Source organism: Acomys russatus, chromosome 12 (genome assembly GCF_903995435.1).
Source record: "Acomys russatus chromosome 12, mAcoRus1.1, whole genome shotgun sequence".
NCBI classification, from domain to species: domain Eukaryota; kingdom Metazoa; phylum Chordata; class Mammalia; order Rodentia; family Muridae; genus Acomys; species Acomys russatus.
The window spans coordinates 20122666-20143326 of NC_067148.1; the positions used below are offsets into that span (position 1 = coordinate 20122666).

Here is a 20661-nt window from a genome sequence, read left to right on the forward strand (position 1 = left end):
CCCTGTGATTTTTGAGTGGGCTCATAAAAGTGACACAACTTCTGCTTGGTCCTATTGCAAAATCAACAGTCTAAAAGCTTCCGCTTGAAATACTTCCTTGGAAATCCAGTCCACAAGCCATGAAGAGCTTGAGACATAGGCAGTAAGAACTCTGCTCACCTTACGCATCCAAGGCCAGGTAGCAGACTCAGGTATGAAGAAACTTCCAAACATTCCTGAACTTCAGCCTTTCAAGCAAGTTATTTGTGATATCTCAGCTCAGACTTCTAGATACTATAAAGCAGAAAACATGCATCCTCTCAAAGAGCTGACTGAATTACCCACAGACTCCTAAAGCACAGAACAATGTCTGTTTTATTACAGTTTTCTCAAAATCAGTTTAACCCAGAAGCAAGCAAACCAAAAAAACCTCATACAAACCCTCAGTTGACGAAAATGTCCTTTCAAGTTTCATGGGTAAAAATCCTCATAGTCATCCTTACTTATTATAAATTATGTGCTTATAAATATATTTTCTGTGATTTATAGTAAAATATTTAAAAATGTTTTGTATTTTGGAAATCCAACTTATTTACATAATGCATAATGGCTATATCCATCCTCTATCACTTCCCTCCACCTTCCCCAAGTCCCCTCACTCTATCTCTCCCCAGCTTCATGTCTTTTATTTTTATTTCTTTCAATGAATAAGCCTTGATTCCTGTTCATGCTGCTCTTATGTACCTAGCTGTGTGGCTTTACACCTGGGCTTGAGCAACACCCCACAGGGAGAGTGACCACCAGTAGCCCCTCAGCTCGGAGTGGAAGCTCATGAGGCCTTCTCCACTCTGCTAAACTGCCAACTGGTTAGATTTTTTTTTTTTTTTTTTTTTTTTTTTGCCGATAACCACACCTACTGCGAGTTGTTGTGTGCAACAACTGCCTTGTCCAGAAACCATCACGTATTAGCTTTCCTCCTCATTTGCCTGCTCTTACATTCTTTCTACTTCCTCTTCCTAGAGGCTTCCTGAGCCTTAAATGGTGGGAAGTTCATGCAGATAACCCACCCACAGCTGAGCATCAGGAAGTAGTCATATTCAGAACTTTAGAGTAAAAAAAAAAATGTTAAGGTCTCAGAAACAAACTTGTAACATATTCTGAAGGTCTAAATTGCATGCATTTTATAATATCCCCATGTACATGGTTTTAGACAGAGGTTAACCATTCGTTGGTTTTCAAGTCTTTGCATCCCTCCAACTCATGACAATCAAAGTGAGTGAAGTTCACAGGAGTTTTTTTCTTTCTAGGACAACAAAGCTAATATTTCTTTTTCTTTTTTTTTAAAGCTAATATTTCTAAGCTTTTAGTCAGTGATGACGCCCAAGTTGAGAAATTTTGATGAGTCAGCTTTTTAAAAAAAGATTAAAAAAAAAGAGAGAAAACATAATTGCTAGCTTTAGAGTTAAGGAAAGAGTGCAGGAGAAACAAAGGCATGGAGGCGATTTAAGATGTACAGGGTATGTACAGACCCTACCTTCATAGTAGAGGGCACAGGGCATTCATCACTGATAAAATTCATATGTAAAAAAAAATCAACTATTTGAAAGGCAGTCTGGGTATCAACTTTTAGACTGTGTGCACTGTAGCAGGACAAAAATGTGAAGTCCTGCATGGAGCTGGCCTCATCCTTTGTTCAAACTGGTAGTCTCAGCATGATTGGGAAGCTGAGACAGATTGCAACTCTGAAGTCTGTCTGGACTATGATGAGTTGAAGGCCAGAGGGGCACTCAAGTGAGACTTTTTCAAAATAAAGAGTTATAAAGGGGCTTAGCAGACATGAGACTCTTGGGTCAATATCCAGTCCTGAGTTCCTGTGTCCTGACACCAAAGCCGAAGGAGTGACCTTATCTGAGCTATAGGATTGAATGACAAATGCCCCATATGTATTAAGCCAACTGAAAATAAATTAAAAGATCATAGTTAAAATAAAGATGTACAGATGGGTTGGAGGGATGACTCAGTGGTTAAACACATTTACTGCTATTACAGAGGACCTGGGTTCAGCTCCAAGCACCCATATGGTGGCTCCCAACCATCTATAACTTCAGCTCCTGGGGTCTGATGCCAAAATAGAAAACAAACAAAAAGGGAAATAAAAGTTATCGAGACAAATGCTATTTATGAACTTACTTCGGGAGGGCGAGGGGGGGGGGGAGAGAAGGGAAGCATCAATCAGTACAATTCCTGAAATGGAAGAATTAAATTATGACACTGAGTTTTTACTTTGCCCCTTCCCTCCAATTTCATCCATGTGCTTATTTCTTGCTTTTTTATATACCCAAAATGATGAATGTTTTGACATTGTTGAAGGGATTAGTACATTTCTGAAATCCTGGGTCAGCGCTCAATGCATTGGCTTTCCCTGAATTCCCTAGGATGCAGTGTGAAATCCAGACTGAGAGCAGAGATGGATTCTCACCAGCTGATTGCCAGTAATTGATTTTTCTCAAAGCTGCTATGAGATGCACCCAAGCGTAAGTCATTGCCTGCTCCACCAAGCTGTAGTAAACAGCTCCCAAATAGAGACCTTTAACAGGTAAGGTGTATGCTCATGTAGTTCCATAGCACCTAATTAGAAATTTCCCCTTTGTGTGTAAGCCAACATTGCTTAAAACTCTCTTTAAGTAAGAGTTCCTTGCAATACTGCTTTAGATGAGGATTTTTTTTCTTCTTCTTCTACATGTCAGTTTGGGGTTTGGATGAGGTCAGAAATCTACCGTATTTTAATTATACCTTGGAAAGAATAATTCTGCATGCTTGATAGCTGTGATTGAATAGAGAAGTCCCCAAGCAGTGAGAGCTCCATTGAACAGGATCTTTATCGCCGTTGTTCTCTTTGAACGTGCATAAAGCTGTGAAGTGTAAGCATCCTTGCTTGCATTTCACAGCACCTCACTATTGCGCCTCTCAATTCATCATCGCTAATCAGGCTCAATGGAATCTGCAGCACTGGAGACAGCTGGCAACACAGGCCCCTGGCCTCACTCTCTGGACCTTCTGAAGTAGGACTTTCCTTTTAAGAAAATCTTGGGGTCAGAGAAGCTCTAATGTAGCAGATTCCGAGGCCAAATGTGACTTTACAGTTCTGTTTTAATAATCTTTTCTAATCCAAAAGGATGAAAGATTTTAATGGCAAGAGGCACCCATGACTATAAAATGCATTGTCTACAAATGATGCCTTATACATCAGAAGGCGGTTGCTTGCTATGTGATCTCAGGCACCCAGTCCCATGGTTTGTTGTGGTTGCTGTTGTTGTTTTTACAGACGGGTCATTATGTTCAAAGAGCTCAGCACCTGGTCTAATGCCTGATGCACAAGTAGATGTTCCAGGAATTGAAATGAGGAGAAAAATCTACCCATCACTTCATGAGTTGTAGGTGGCCTTGGCATTCAAGCTTATGGCTCTTCTCCTATGTGAAGTTTTTTTTTTCCTTTCACTTTTACACCCAATTGGACTCTGTTGCTTGAGTAAATGTCAGGTACTTGATAATTAGCATGTGTGTGTATGCGCTCTCTCTCTCTCTCTCTCTCTCTCTCTCTCTCTCTCTCTCTCTCTCTCTCTCTCTCTATATATATATATATATATATATATATATATATATATATATATATAATTTTATGTTTTTGATACAAAATGAATGCTGCAAGAATCTGTCTCCTTGGTGGTTTGAATGGCTTTGCTGAGGAGGTTTACAAATATTTGTAACTATGAAGGTATATTAAAATAAAAAAGTCCTTCAATGAAAAAAATCCACGAGTTTTAATTGTTCTTCAGTCATTGTTCCAAATTGCCAAAATTGATCTGAGGTTCTGATGGTCTCTCTAGTGCTGCCCCATTTGTAATAAGGAACATGTCTGTTGATACAAAGGTACTAAAATAAGGTTAGTTTTGCAATTTTAGAAAGGGTGGTTATAGTTTCACTCTTCTCTCAAATATACTTATATATAATAACTGACAATTTTATGATTTTCTTGGTAAAATCATACACAGATCATTTTCTTATTTTAACAGTAATTTTATGTATGTTAATCAAATTATGCACCAAAGACATGGAAAATTTTAATTTCCACAATCACAAATGCATTCAAGGCATCAATATGTCAATTTAGCTCTTGCACTGTTTCTAGTCCCTGTCTTAAAATGCGTCCAGTTTGCCTTCATTCCCTTCAGATGTGGTCTCTAGCTGTCCTAGAGATGGCAGCATTGAGCAACCTAATTTGATAATCGGTTGCTTGCCAGTTCTGTGGATTTTCTGTTAGGTGTAAATTTTTCATACAGAACATTTCATTACAATACACAAGACTAATTTAGCATAAGGTGACAGGATAATACATGCATCTGCTCAACACAACTTCACTTAGATTCCACAAAAGCCTTTCTTCCTGTTCTCTGTATTTACATGAATCAAATGTGAATCTGCATTCCCAGAGTTATTTCAACGAATGAATTAAAAAAAAAACAACAACAACAAAACGTTTAGAGCCAAAATACTGTAGTGCAATTTGAATATTAATTACCTTTAAGATTTGAATATTGAATATCTTTAAGATTGGTAGTAAAACTTGAGAGAGAGAGAGATTGATTTTCACTGGTGAACAATTTGTTACAGTGAACTGGCTCGTGAGTGCATGTGTGTGTGTGTGCATGTGTGTGTCACTGAGGATTCAGTTGTTCTGCTTCATCTTCAGCCATAATAACAATAACTTTCATAACATGAAAACTCTAACGTTCTGTGCTGATGACTTGTAAAAAATTTCCAAATTAGATTGCTCTTCAGGTGGTTCCCTCCTCCTATTTTTCCTCATAGAGGTGCATTCCACCCCTCCCCCCCCCCCCACCTATTTTCTGTTTGTTCTTGGTTGGTGATTGAGGACAGGAAGGAACTAATTTAAAAAGTGAAAGTCTATGGATTTGAAATGCTTTCCTACAGTGGATTACTGTTTTTGTAAAAAGTCCTTTGGCCAATCTAGACCACAGTTAGTTGCTAGTAAACAGCGGTTTATTTTCTCTGTCTCTGTCTGTCTGTCAGTCTCTCTCTCTCTCTCTCTCTCTCTCTCTCTCTCTCTCTCTCTCTCTCTCTCTCTCTCTCTCTCGCTCTCTCGCTCTCTCTCCTCCTGGGACAAAAATTCCCACTGTTAATTCTTCTAAGCTAACTTCAGGCATTTCTGCTTGGCATCCTCCCTCCCTCTAAACCTTCAGAATCCAATTCCTGCTATTGCTGCCTCCTTAACATTTCCAAATTACTTACTATTTATAGCCTTCCTGTAGTGGGCACGCGTGCCCGCATCACCAAGCTGTCAGAGTGGGGAAAAGGAAGGCTTTCAATTCAACCTGTGTACCAGATAATACATTAACCAGCTTTAGAAGAGCCTGCATGATAAAAGAGGTGAAAGAGAAACCGGAGGAGTCTCCTGGGCCTTCGTGGAGGAGGTGGCGCCTGCAGATGAGGGATACCTCAATTCAAATACCGCAAGGCTCTGAATGGCGCCAGTACCTAGTCTGTAGGCTCACCCTCTCTCCGGTTTACCGCATCTGTGTAAGGCGGGAAAGACAGGCTACTCCACCAATCAGCAGGCTGCCCTAGGAAACTCACCCCGCCTCTCGCCCCCGCATTAGGCGGAGGCGCCCCCTCTCCCCGCCCCAGACTCCCCAATTCCAGGCCAGGTTGTCTAGTGAATTGAGCATGCCCAGCACCTTCACTACTGCGTCTCCCTGCGAAAGTCCTGCAGTGCCAAAAAGCTGGAGGCTGAGGGCGTTCCTGGCTTAGGATAGGAGGTAGAAAACTAGAGCCGTCCAAGGCTAGAGAGATGGCTCAGGGACCAGCGTCACCTTTGCAGGTCTTTAATGTCAGTTACGCTAGACAAGGACATCCTGCTTGGTTTATAGGTCACCTTAAAAAACAAAGCAAACAAAACCCCCCCAAACTTAGGGAAGAGTCCGCTTGTGCAGAGACTGAGTAACATACTTTGCAATTAGGCTGCTGACTAGTTTTCATCAAGAAGTATCCATTTTCCTTTGCAGCCTAACCGCCTATCCTTGTCTCCCTCTTATCCTTGGGGTCAAGGTTAAAAATTTATAGAGTCATTCAGTGCTCGTGGAAACTATGAAACAAACAGCTGCTAATATGTACACAGTAGAGGTTTGGATTTATGAACTCTCTGCAGGTCCTTAACATCTTTTTAAAAAAATCATAAACAGTTGAGAATGTGATAAGGGCGCCTGGTTTCCTCCACCCCAATCCTTTGCACAAACCCGTGTGTGAAGCCCTGTTCACCTGCATTAGGGGAGTGAAATTGTGGTATTTACATTTTATTTCCTCCCTTAGTGATCAGAGGCTAATCTCAATAGCGCCCGGTTTGAGATCCCAGGTCTGAGACCCTAAGGCAGCAACAGTCATTGCCCTTGGGCGTCCCTCACAGTTCCTTCCAGGTGCCTCACCACGGCACATCCAGACATTCCAGGTGGAAGGCTGGCCCAGAAGTCCTTTAGAAAACCTTACAAGAATGTAGATCTCCCTACCTGGGCCTCTTACCCAGAAACCGACTTCTAGCTGGTTCCCGGGGGTCGCTCTTACCTGTTGGGTGAGAGGTAGCAAGTCACCCGCCTCCCCTCCTCCCCAGCCCTCCTACTCTGCAGCCGCAGTGCACCCCCTCCCACTGCCCCCTCCCTCACTCCTGCGTCTTCCCTAGATCTCCCCCTCCCGTTTTCCCAGACTCCCCTCCTGCTTTCCGGTAGCCACCCAAACACGCCCGCCCTCCCGCCGCGGGGATTCCTGCGGGCCGGGGGCGCCCTGGGTGGCGCAGGCATGTGAGGCGCAGCGCCCCGGGCTCTGGCGGCCACGCAGGGGCGCTGCCCGAGCGCTGCAGCAAAGGCCCGGCGCGGGCGCCTCTGCGGCAAAGCCGGGGGGTGGAGAGGGGCGGGCGCGGGGCGGGCTCGGCCCCGAATGTAGAGCGTAGAAGGAGAGGGAGAGAGACCCGGGCTGGAGCCTCCCGGCGGCGGCTGGGCTGCGGAACGCAGAGGCTCCGTCACGTGTTTGGCTTCTCCAGAGTGAGGCGGCGGCGCGGTCTGTGGAGGCCGGCGCACAGTGCTAGACGCTGCCGCCGCCGCTTGTTTTGGTTGGGGCTCTTGCAACTCTTCGAGGAGGAGGAAGAGGAGGAGGGAGGAGAGAAGTAACTGCGGCGGCTGCGCCTCTGGAGGACCGGGCGTCTTCCCTGATTTTTTCCCAAACCTCCCCCCTCGTCTCCCTCCCTTGTCCCCTCCCCTCCTCCCTTGCGGACTGGAGCTAGGGGCAGGGATGAGCCTGTCCCTCTGGACTGTCCCCTGCTCCCCCGACTGCCCAGTAGCGTTGAGCCTGGAAAAGCCACTTTCCCCGCCCGCCGAGATGGGCTCGAGTGCGGACTGCAGAGGACGCGTCCTCGGGCGGCAGCAGCAGCAGCAGCAACAGCCGCAGCGCCGCGTTCTCTGCGATTGAGCTGGTATTTGGGCGGCTGGTGGTGGCGGGGACGGTTGGCGGGTGGGAGGAGGCAGAGGAGGAGGAGAAGGAGGAGGAGGGAGAACCCCGTGCAACGTTGGGACTTGGCAGCCCGCCTCCCCCTGCCCAAGGATATTTAATTTGCCTCGGGAATCGCTATTTCCAGAGGGGAACTCGGGAGGGAAGGCGCGCGCGCCTGGAGGGCCAAGCGGGGACTCCTCGGCCGTCGCTGCCTCCCTGTACCGGACTCCACCAGGGCGGCGAGGGATGCATCTTACCTCCTCGGCTGCAAGGACTCAGGGGAGACTTAGTCCCCGAAGATTGCGGCTGCACTCACCCTAGACACACTGCCTTCCCCTCTGGGCACGAAACGCCCTTAAACTCGGATCGGGCTATCTTCCTAGGCGCAGCTACCTCGTCCTTCGGCTGCCCCTCCCCAGTGTCAGGAACAGCGTGAATTTCGGAGTCAGGGTTTCTGCTTCCTCCAGCCCGGAGTGCATGTGCGGGGCCGGATTGAGAAGCCTCCCCCCAACCCAGATTTTCGGCACCTCCCTCTGCTCTGCAGCAGCATGGCGAGCCCTCCGGATACCGATGGTTTCTCAGACGTGCGCAAGGTGGGCTACCTGCGCAAACCCAAGAGTATGCACAAGCGATTTTTCGTACTGCGGGCAGCCAGCGAGGCCGGGGGCCCGGCGCGCCTGGAGTACTATGAGAACGAGAAGAAGTGGCGGCACAAGTCGAGCGCCCCCAAACGCTCGATCCCCCTGGAGAGCTGTTTCAACATCAACAAGCGGGCTGACTCCAAAAACAAGCACCTGGTGGCTCTCTACACACGAGACGAACACTTTGCCATTGCGGCTGATAGCGAGGCTGAGCAAGACAGCTGGTACCAGGCTCTTCTGCAGCTGCACAATCGAGCAAAGGCCCACCATGACGGGGCTGGAGGTGGAGGCTGCGGTGGTAGTTGCAGCGGCAGCTCTGGCGTTGGAGAGGCAGGGGAGGACTTGAGCTATGACACAGGCCCAGGACCCGCGTTCAAGGAGGTCTGGCAGGTTATACTGAAACCCAAGGGCCTAGGTCAGACAAAGAACCTGATTGGCATCTACCGTCTCTGCCTGACCAGCAAGACCATCAGCTTTGTGAAGCTGAACTCCGAGGCAGCGGCTGTGGTTCTGCAGCTGATGAACATCAGACGCTGTGGCCACTCAGAGAACTTCTTCTTCATCGAGGTGGGCCGTTCCGCCGTGACAGGGCCCGGCGAGTTCTGGATGCAAGTAGATGATTCTGTAGTGGCCCAGAACATGCATGAGACTATTCTAGAGGCCATGCGGGCCATGAGCGATGAGTTTCGCCCGCGGAGCAAAAGCCAGTCTTCATCTAGTTGCTCCAACCCCATCAGTGTTCCCCTGCGCAGGCACCATCTCAACAATCCTCCACCTAGCCAGGTGGGGCTGACTCGCCGGTCTCGCACCGAGAGCATCACTGCCACGTCCCCTGCCAGTATGGTGGGTGGGAAACCAGGTTCCTTCCGGGTGCGTGCCTCCAGTGACGGCGAAGGCACCATGTCCCGTCCAGCTTCAGTGGATGGCAGTCCTGTAAGCCCTAGCACCAACAGGACCCACGCCCATCGGCATCGAGGCAGCTCCAGGCTGCACCCGCCACTCAACCACAGCCGCTCCATCCCTATGCCTTCTTCCCGCTGCTCACCTTCAGCCACCAGCCCAGTGAGTTTGTCATCCAGTAGTACCAGTGGCCATGGCTCTACTTCAGACTGTCTCTTCCCAAGGCGCTCTAGCGCTTCCGTGTCCGGTTCTCCGAGTGACGGCGGTTTCATCTCTTCTGATGAGTATGGGTCTAGTCCCTGCGATTTCCGAAGTTCTTTCCGCAGTGTCACCCCAGATTCCCTGGGCCACACCCCACCAGCCAGGGGTGAGGAGGAGCTGAGCAACTATATCTGCATGGGTGGCAAGGGAGCCTCCACCTTGAGTGCTCCCAATGGTCACTACATTTTGTCCAGGGGAGGCAACGGCCATCGCTACATCCCGGGTGCTAACTTGGGGATAAGCCCAGCGCTGACTGGAGATGAAGCCGCCAGTGCAGCAGATCTGGATAACAGGTTTCGGAAGAGAACTCATTCTGCGGGCACGTCCCCTACCATTTCCCACCAGAAGACCCCTTCACAGTCTTCAGTGGCTTCTATAGAGGAGTATACAGAGATGATGCCAGCTGCCTACCCACCAGGAGGTGGCAGTGGAGGCCGACTGCCCAGCTACCGGCATTCCGCCTTCGTGCCCACCCACTCCTATCCTGAAGAGGGTCTAGAGGTGAACTCCTTGGAACGTCGTGGGGGCCACCACCGCCCAGACACCTCCAGCCACCACACTGATGATGGCTACATGCCCATGACCCCAGGGGTGGCTCCGGTGCCCAGCAACCGGAAAGGAAATGGGGACTATATGCCTATGAGCCCCAAGAGTGTATCTGCCCCGCAGCAGATCATTAACCCCATCAGACGCCACCCTCAGAGAGTGGACCCCAATGGCTACATGATGATGTCTCCCAGTGGTAGTTGCTCCCCTGACATTGGAGGTGGGTCCAGCAGCAGCAGCAGCAGCATCAGTGCAGCCCCTTCTGGGAGCAGCTATGGGAAGCCATGGACAAACGGAGTAGGGGGCCACCATACTCATGCCCTGTCTCATGCCAAACCCCCTGTTGAGAGCGGAGGTGGCAAGCTCTTGCCTTGCACAGGTGACTACATGAACATGTCACCAGTGGGAGACTCCAACACCAGCAGCCCCTCAGAATGCTACTATGGCCCAGGAGATGCCCAGCACAAGCCAGTCCTCTCCTACTATTCGTTGCCAAGATCCTTCAAGCACACCCAGCGCCCTGGAGAACCAGAGGAGGGTGCCAGGCACCAGCATCTTCGTCTCTCTTCTAGCTCTGGACGCCTTCTCTACACTGCCACTGCAGAAGATTCCTCCTCTTCTACCAGCAGCAACAGCCTGGGTGGGGGTTACTGTGGGGCTAGGCCAGAGTCCAGCCTTGAACATCCTCACCACCATGTCTTGCAGCCTCATCTGCCTCGAAAGGTAGACACAGCTGCACAGACCAACAGCCGCCTGGCTCGGCCCACAAGGCTATCCTTGGGGGATCCCAAGGCAAGTACCTTACCTAGGGTACGAGAGCAGCAGCAGCAGCAGCAACAGCAGCAGCAGCAACAGCAGCAATCTTCGCTGCATCCTCCGGAGCCCAAGAGCCCAGGAGAATATGTGAATATTGAATTCGGGAGTGGGCAGCCTGGCTATTTAGCTGGCCCTTCGACTTCCCATAGCTCTCCTTCTGTCCGGTGTCCACCCCAGCTCCACCCAGCTCCCAGAGAAGAGACTGGCTCAGAAGAATACATGAACATGGACTTGGGGCCAGGCAGGAGGGCAACCTGGCAGGAGCGTGGTGGAGCTGAGTTGGGCAGAGTAGGCCCTGCACCTCCAGGGCCTGCTACCATTTGCAGGCCAACCCGGTCGGTGCCAAACAGCCGTGGTGACTATATGACCATGCAGATAGGTTGTCCTCGTCAAAGCTATGTGGATACCTCACCAGTGGCCCCAGTAAGCTATGCTGACATGCGGACAGGCATTGCTGCAGAGAAAGTGAGCCTGCCCAGACCCGCAGGGGCTGCTCCCCCTCCACCATCTACAACCTCTGCCTCTGCTGCCCCTCAAGGAGCAGCTGAGCAGGCTGCTCACTCTTCCTTGCTGGGAGGTCCTCAGGGACCTGGGGGCATGAGTGCATTCACCAGGGTGAACCTCAGTCCCAACCATAACCAGAGTGCCAAAGTGATTCGTGCAGACACTCAAGGGTGCCGGAGGAGGCATAGCTCTGAGACCTTCTCAGCACCTACTCAGGCTGGCAACATGGTGTCCTTTGGAGCGGGGGCTGCAGTAGGGGGCAGTGGTGGCAGCAGCGGCGGTAGCGGCAGCAGCAGTGAGGATGTAAAACGCCACAGCTCTGCATCATTTGAGAATGTGTGGCTGAGACCTGGGGACATAGGGGGAGCCTCCAAGGAGACGGCTCAAGTGTGTGGAGCCGCTGGGGGTTTGGAGAACAATCTTAACTACATAGACCTGGATTTGGCCAAGGCCGTTAAGCAGCGCCCTCAGGAGCGCCCCTCTCAGCAGCAGTCCCTACCACCCCCTCCCCATCACCAGCCCTTAGGCAGCAATGAGGGCAGCTCCCCCAGACGCTCCAGTGAGGATTTAAGCAACTACGCCAGCATCAGCTTCCAGAAGCAGCCAGAGGACTGTCAGTAGCTCAACTGGACATCACAGCAGGTGCGTTTGTTTTGTGGTGGCAAAGTCCGAAGACAAAAGTGCTTTTACTGGGGTTGCTTGAATTCTGTTTTTTACCTCCATTCCTTCTCACTTGGTCCCACAGTGTCCTTGGGGAGGATACACTTTCAGGAGGTGGGGGCAGTGGGTCAGGGTACACAGATGCTCACCCCACAATGACACCTGGCAGATAGTGAAAGAATGTGTTGGAGCAGCCACAGAAAGGCTTCTCTATTTGAGAGTTCCCAAGTGGAGTGCTCGCTGCCACATTTTAAAACTTACATTCTGTAAAACCAGTTCTGAGGTCTGGCAATTCCATTATAAGAGTCATTTTCTTCCTATCGAAGTTTTCTTTTGACTAAATATTAAGGTCAGCCCCTAGTAGGGACAGCTGTACAAAAAGATCTGCTAAAAAGCCCTTGTTTAAGATCCTTTTCTCAGAGTTCTGAAGGGCAAGCTCACTGAGTGGGTGCACTTTTGTTCTGTGACTTCACAATACCAAAGCAGAGTAAACAGCAGCGACTTTTATTCCAGCTGTCTTCAAAGGAGTAATGAGTAAGAGCTTTTTAGACCCAAGTATTTAGAGATAAATTCTTATCTATTTCTGATCTCCAAAGAGAGTAATTGTGGGGCACATTATCTTTTTCTTCTTGTACCAGGATTCATGAAATGTTTTTCACACACACACACACACACATACACACACACACACACACACACCATCTTGCAGGCATGGCTGCTTTTGTACAGAATATGCAAGAAACACCATGCGCCTGGGACTCATTATGAGTTAAGAGTTATGGAAGTTCACCCTAGCCTGCCTGCCTTATACCTGCTATTCTTGTACTGAGGCATCACATGTACCATTTGGGGGCTACTGTGCTTTTTTTTTTTTGTAAATCACTTAACATTTTACTAGTGAAATGAACAGGCATTGAGTCAGAGAAAAGACGGTGTTTGTTTCAGTGTGTGTTGAATGAAGAGACAAGACTGTAGTTTCCATTTGTAGGTTTTGTTTTTAGTTTTGTTTTTTAGTTCAGGAGTAGATGCCTCAGGGATGTTGAAAGGTGGCTTTGGGTCATCTGTGGCCAAGGCTGTATGAAAAGAAACATTTGTAATAGGAAATTAGCCTGCCCTTCATTCTGGGAGCCTGTTTTCTGGTGGTCAGTGTGGTTAGAGGAGAGGAGTGTCAGTCCCAGATATAATGTGATGAGTTGGCAAATCAGAACTTTCCAGAATCGGAAGCAGTTTATTCTGACAAACTGATTACCTTGTGAATTTCGCACATCCTTCACAGGAAGAGCACTGAAAAACATTCATTCTTCATAACAAGTCTCTTCATAAGAAATTAATTTGTGCCTTGGGCTTTTATCAATAGGAAATAATAATAAACAACAGGAGTGGTTATGTGGTTAAAATGGTTCTGATTCTGCTTCCAATGCCAGGTAGAGGCACATGAGCATTAAAACTAAAATTTTATATGTTAAGAAAGCGCCCATCTGATTGGTATTTATTTCAATATTTGCTCTCATCACTGGGACAGGGAAATTTTTATTGTATTGTTGCCAACACAGTATTCTTGGGTTATTTCTAATGTGGTTTTTGAGGGTTGGGACTTCTGTAAGACTTGCCTTGTAAACTGCTTCCTTCAGAAAGTAGGAAGAACCCAAAGCAAACAGATACAGTAAAACTAAAATTGGGGTCTCACAGGAAGTAAAGGAAGAAGAGAAATGAACCCCCTTCTCCTCTAGTTACTTTATTTCATATAGATTTTGTTTTCCAAAATAGAACAAGCAATGTTTTGTCTTTTGAAGAAACAAACAAAATTACCAAACAGAATCTTCTTTAAAAGAAAATTCTGCTTATGTGGAGAACACACACACACACACACACTCACAACAAAAATCCTTCCCCTCCCAGAGAACTTTAAGGCTCAACTTTTCAATCTTAAGTTTCTTAGGGAAAATATGATAACCCAGAAAAATCAGTCATGTTTATTACAATGCTGGACTAGCAAGAGATCATGCTTTGTCAAATGCCAGGAGCAGTCTTATACAATGTTTATCTAAATGTTAAGTAAGTGTGTGTGTGGTGTATGCTCTAAGCAGAGCACCTAGTGCTACTTGGTGTTCCTACACCCTCGGTTGTGCTTGCTTTTGCTAAGTTTAAAGGTTTTGTTTGCTAGTCAGTTATCAGAAGCTGAGCCAAATCAGATCTGCCACTGGCAAACAGCTTCTGCTCACAATGAGTTATCACTTAGCTCTTTTAACCTCCCCTGCCATTGCTGTCGCTGCTACTTAGAAAAAGACTGAAACGTGGATAAAGGAATACAGCTGCCACAAGGTGTGTGTGTGTGTGTGTGTGTGTGTGTGTGTGTGTGTGTGTGCGCGCGCGCGCGCGCGCGCGCGCGCGCCCCCGCCTCCCGTTCTCCAAGCCCCTCTTTTAAACCTCTCAGCTTGTTTACTTTGTTTCAATGTCAATCCAAGGAGAAACATTTGTGAAGCATTTAGCTCTCATGCTCAGGACTTGACTGATTCAACAACAATCCTTTCAGTGTCTTTTTTCCTCTCATGCACTTCAGGGTCACCTCCAACTTAGTTCTGAACTGCTAGATTCTGCTGTGGAAAGATCAACCCCTTCCCCCATTCCCTTTGTCCCCCACCTCCTAGTGCATGGTCCAGGCATTAGTATAGTCGTTGTGGCCTACTGTCTGTACAAGGCTAACCTAGAGCCCAAAGGTAATGATTAGGAGGACCCCCTGGACTGTCCAAATACCTTTAACCAGCATTTGCCTTAGATTCGACTTTACAGTTGAAACTGTAGCTTGGCAGACAACAAGCACACTTGTGCTGACACAAACCGGAGTCATCCCTCTGGGATCCTTTTTGTTTGTTTTTTGTTTTTGTGTTGTCATCCTTTTGTTAAGGCCTCTTTAAAAAACAAAAAACAAACAAGAAAACAAAAACAACCCACACACTCATTTCAGTTCCTGTTTTTTCTTACTGCGACCTCTAGGATTCCATGCCTCCACAACTGCCTCTCTAACCCTTCCCGCGATGCTCTCAGTCCCTTGGCCTCTGGAGCTGGCCCAGACCCGCGAGCCCTGGCACTTTCCCTTTTCCCGGGTTACCTCCGCTTCCTGCCTGCCCCACTCCCCCCAATTTGCTTGGCCCTGGGCCCCCTTCTTCCAAGACCCCTCCCGCCCCGAGCGGAAGACTCGGCCGCGAGAAGGCCCTCCAGGTTCCCGCCCCCGCCTGTCTCGGTCCTTGAGGGGCACGGAGCCCCTTCCCAGGCCTTGAGGTTGGCAGGGGCAGCCGAGCCTCCGCCCCTCAAACCAGCGGGCTGGACGCCGGAAGCCGATTGGCTACTGCAAGAGCCAATCAGCATGACTGATGGCCGGGGCGGGGCCAGGCTGGGGCCTCGCTTGGGAAGCTTTCACCCGTCTGTCTGGGTGTTGGCAGAGCTGATTCAGGTCCTCCCGCCCCCAGGTCTAAAATGCGGGGCGCTCCATCTCTAATGCGTCTCTGCCAGCATCGTAGGAATGAAAATGGCTTAACAGCGGGCTGACAGAGGCCGGAAATACAGCACTTCCTCTTCGTTTTAATTGAGAAAAATTCAGGCCTCGACCATGTGGCATACCCCATTTTGTTTTCCTCCTGTCTTTACTATGCTTTACATATTCCCATCTCCAGTCTGCAAGCAGGGGTGAGCGGCAGGCAGTGGGGACGATGGGGCTGGCTCGCGGTTCTCACATTTGTGTCTTGCTAAAAGGGAGGAGGAGACACAAGCCTTGCTAGGGAGACATTCTGAGAAAAACTCCTTTGCCTTGAAAGAGCCTAACAGTATAGACTTTATTGAGCACCTGCGGTTTACAGTGCACCTGAGCAGGATTAGATCAAGGAAAATTGATCTTCCCCACCCCTCTTGGGCTGAGGGAACTCCTGAGCGTAGGCTACAGCTTGCACACTGTAAGTGTCTTTGCAATCATTAGAAACGCTTGAAGAGTATACGTGTGTTCCATTACCAAGACCGTGACGAAGAGTGGGTGTTTTTCAAACATTTGGTTTTGTCCCACCAGGGCTGACTGGGGTGATTTTTAAAGCTTGTTCTAGTTGTACTGCGCCCTCATAACAAAATTTTATGAGAGCTGTTATGAGATTCCATTTCCTGTATAGGGAACGGGAAAGGTACTAGAGAAAGAAAATAAGAAATCTATAAAAAGTATTTTCTCCTTCCCCTACTCTCAAGAGTGTTTCTCAGCAGCCAGCATCCTTCTCTGTCACTCTCATAAATCACCGGGGTAGTGTTTTTCTGAGGTGCCCATGGAAGATGCAGAGGTGAAAAGCAATGCGAGGGACAGCGCCGGTGTCAGAAGATTCAAGTTAATTGAAAGCAGCAGAAAAGAGTTTAGCAGGGGACCTAACTTCTTATTTCCTGCCACTGGTTAGGTCGCTTATGTTTTTAAAAAAACTATATCTCTACATAATAACCGTTTATTTGAACACCCGAGGAAAGAACTTAAGCTCCAAACCAGAATGCTGCTTTTTTTTTTTTTAAACCTTTCTTCTTTGCTATTTTTCTTCTTCATTTTATCAAAATTCCTGGAAAATCACTTTGTGCTATCTTGAGTGATGCAATGGAAAAAGAGCTGCTCCCTGGAGTCAGCTCTTTGAGTTCTAGCCTTGTGACCTTGATCAAGTCACTCAATTTCCTTGAGTCTGTTTCCTCATCAGTAACTGGGGATGTTGGTTCCACATTGTTCGAACCTTCTTTGCCTCTTTAAACATGGGGGTAGTGGTGGTGGGGGCAGGGTTTGGAGCAAATGACTGATACCCTCTCATGAGTCATCTATTCTGAGCGTTATTTCTCTAAAAAGCTGTCCTTGGGGCCGTGGTAGAGTCATTGGGATTTCCTCTTCTGCTCTCTTCTACCACCTGTCAGATCTTCTGCCTGGGCAGATGGAGGCCTGGAAGGAAGGCTCTTTGATTTAGGCCTGATTTTTTTCTTTTCTTTTTCCTGACCCTTCTTTTTTGGAAAGGGCATTTTCATGTTTTATCAGAGTTTCAGGTAAAGCCTCTTGATTGTATTTATCCAAGTGTTTGGAACCATTTGCAGACTGGGTTAGTCTCCTCACGCCTCATTTAAAAAGAAAGCATCCCATGGGGGATGGAAGTGGCCTGCGATTTTCTGCTTCCCAAGGTCACTTGCCCTCGCCCGGAGCACCACACTCCACAGTGTAGATCTTGCTGTAACCAACCTAGGCCTGTGACTCTGCTCAGCGTTTCCTCTGTTGAGAATCTCCCCTTCTTGTAGGTCATCAACTGATGGGTAGTGTTTCTCATTTGTATCTTCAGTATTCTCCAGTGAGATACCCAGTTAAGTGAATGGACAAGAAACACAAGAACCCATTTGAGGACTGTGGGTTGTCTGTCTTTTCATATGTTTCGTTTGTTTGTTTGATTTTGTTTTTGTATAATTTAATTTTTTCTGGTAGGTGTATTAAACCACTTAGTGCTTTTCTTTCAGGTAAAACGTGTGCTGTCCCAGGACTCTCTGTGATTTAGAATTATGGAGTCCTTTGCTGAGCTATAAATATATGCATTCTGCTGACTGACCCAGTGTTATCTTGGCTATGGAGTTATTAATACATTCAGAGGCTCCCATGGTATTCACTTCTTTAGATGGGCTTCATAAATCATTAGAATAATAATAGTCTATGTATTTTTTATTTAAAACTATTCACTTAGCCTTTTCCCATCTTCCCACTGTAGTAAGATTTCTTAGCTGAATTGGAGAGAAACAGCTTCTTTTATTGTGATGGGTTGGTGATTCGTATAATAGAACTTTATAGTTTTAGGGTTCTGTTTTTGTTGTTTTAGAGAAAGCCTTTTCCTCGATCATTTTCTTCTGTTAGAGAGTTCCTGGAAATAGCGTGCAAGGAAAATGACTTATTATGAATTTGGTTTGAAGTCATTTTTTTCATTAAAGATTCAGTGACCCTTTTTTCATACCAGTATTTTAGGGGGAACTTTAAAAATAATAGCTATCTGTTCACATTTATAATTATGTATTTTATTTATTATTTATCTTATTACCTTATAGATCCATAACTACATGCCAACTTTAAAAACTTCTTAAAATGCTATGTTTGAAACATTTAAAAATCATAACTATAAGGAGTTTTTTAAAAAACAGAATCATGTCTTAACACAGCACAGTATAATTCTAGTGTACTTTGGTCTAATATGAAACAGTTTACGAAGTGAATAGAAGGCTATTTGAAATGAGAGGCTCATACGTGTCATCAGTTGGCATCTGCTTTTGTCTTATAGAAAAGGTAGTGTTGTTCCCTTTTTGTTTGTTTGTTTTGTTGTTTTGTTTGGGTTTGGTTTGGTTTTTCGAGAGAGAGTTTCTCTGTGTAATAGCCCTAGCTGTTCTGGACTCACTTTGTTGTAGATCAGGCTGGCCTCGAACTCACAGAGATCTGCCTGCCTCTGTCTCCTGAGTGCTGGGATTAAAGGCATGTGCCACCACATCCAGCTGGTCTTTCCCAATCTTAATTCAAAGAAAAAGGGAGACTATGTAGTAGATGAGACTAAATTACTTGTCATCCACAGTGAAAGAGATGTTTTCCATTTTAGGTAAGAGCCTTGCTACAGGCTCTGCTATAATCTATTTGTTAAAGTAAGTATAGCTGGATAAATGTCATTTGTGCATTTTCCGTGAGTCACTGATCTTTGAATAACAAGGTTTTAAAAAATAATGGGTTTATGTAGAGAAGTCTGTGCTTCCCTTTCAACCCCTGTGCTATCTGTTCATTCCTGGTGGCAGGTAAACGCAATGCTAAGCTCAGACATCAATTTAGTTGTGTCAGTCTTCCACAGAGAGGAGACCTGGTGACTTTATTCCAAGTGTTTCATTTCCTGCTTCCTTTATCACTTCCTGTCTTAATTTTGTTTCTTGCAGTTACATGTTGCATATACATCCTCCTGTTCCACTACTTGTGTGTGTGTTTGAGCAAGTATTCTCTGATGCATGTTCTCTCATTGACCCTGACATATTCAGGTCATGTTGCTCTCGTATTGTTTAGTCTTTAGGATGTGATAGTTGTGTTTCCTGAAGTAATCAAAGAGCCATGGTTTCATTACAAATGTATGTATTTGTTGTATTACAAACAAATTGTTGTATTACAAACAAAGTATGTCACGCACAGGGAGTTCTAGTTCTTGCTTTCAGGAAAGACCTAGAACATGTTGTTTTTAAATTCAACATTAAAAAACAAAATAGCTGTTGGGCCAACAACGTGGCTCCGTGAATACAAAAGTGCTTGCTGTCCAAGCCTGTTTGATCTCTGGAATCCAGGGTGGTAAAGGAGAATTGACTTCCAAAAGTTACCCTCCGACCTCCACCTATTCATTTGCACTTACACACCACATACACATAACACACACACACACACACACACACACACACACACACACACACACACACACACACAGGAGGTGGAGGGAGAGGGAGGAAAAGGTTAGGCACCTGAATTGACTTGATCTTTCTGAGTCTGGCTTATTTCACTTAGCACAATGAGCTCCAGTCTATGCTGATAGACATCCATGGTGGTTCTCTTCTTTAGCTGCTGTAAATAGTATAACAGTAAACGTGAGTGTACAAGTAGCTCTGTGGTATATTGACTTGAGTCCTTTGGGTCTGTGTCTAGGAGTGGTATGGCTAGGTCATACAGTAATTCTATTTGTAGTTTTTGTTTTTGTTTTTTTTTTTTTTGAGGAACCTCCAAACTGAGTTTTATAGTGTCTGTATCCATTTACATTCTTACTCTCAATCTATATCGTTTTTCCTCTTTCTCCACATCCTCATCAATATTTGAGTTACTTGTTTTCTTGGTGGTAACCATTTGGACTGGCTGAGATGGAACATTAATATAGGTCTCTTTTTTTTATTTCTCTGATGGATAAGAGTGTTGAACACTGTTTAAAGTATGTACTGGCCAGGTATGTTCCTTTTGAGAACTGTCTTTTCCGTTCCTCAACCCACCTATTGACCGAACTCTTTTTTTTTTTGTCTTTATTTCATTTTTACAGTTCTTTATATAGTCTCAATTAATTCCCTGTCTGATTATAGTTGATAAAGTTCCCCCACCCCATATTTTAGGCTTTATTTTCACTCTGATGGTTGCTTCCTTTGTTGTGAGTCACACTGCTTTTAAAACTGAGACATGCTGGGGGCGGTTCCTTGGCAGTTAAGAGCATTGCCTCCTCTTTCAGAGGACCTGAGTTTGATTCCTAGCATCCAAGGGGATCCCAAGGCTCAAGGGATCTGATGCCTTCTTCTGACCTCTGTGGGCACCACATGAATATGGTATGCAGACATACATCCTGACAAAACACTTGTACCCACTAAACTATATGCATCTTTTTAGAAGTTAAGATATAGCATACATATACATGCTTTGACTTTCAATTATTTCTCTTTTTTTAAAGGTAGAGTGGAAAACGAGTCTCCTTTCTGCCTGCTTCATCTTTGCACAGGATACTAGGAGCACTTCCTTTTGTTGAGCTTTCACAATTGAAGTGTCTGTATATTCTGAAGAATCAGTAATAGAAAGCTGATTAAATCCTCAACTCCTCAGAGCCTCCTATGAAAAAATATACTCTGCTCCCACACTTGGGTGCTGCTGAAGCATAATAGATTAATATACCTAGTATGGCGGGTGTCTTGCTTTTTGTTTTTGTTTTCCCCATAAAGGTAGAAAGAAAAATAGACTCTTTTGAATTTTAAGGTACAGAATGTTTCCAGAGATTGTGTT

General features: G+C 46.4%; 1 protein-coding gene across 1 annotated transcript in view; it reads left to right on the plus strand.

Annotated features, from left to right (window-relative positions):
* Window positions 1-7686: 7686 nt before the first annotated feature.
* Window positions 7687-20661, plus strand: part of Irs1 (insulin receptor substrate 1) — a 47523-nt gene continuing 34548 nt past the window's right edge. The window contains exon 1 of the mRNA XM_051153990.1: window positions 7687-11843. Within this exon, the coding sequence (XP_051009947.1) occupies window positions 8082-11822 (3741 nt within the window). The 5' untranslated portion in view covers window positions 7687-8081 and the 3' untranslated portion in view covers window positions 11823-11843. The remainder of the gene's footprint in view (window positions 11844-20661) is intronic.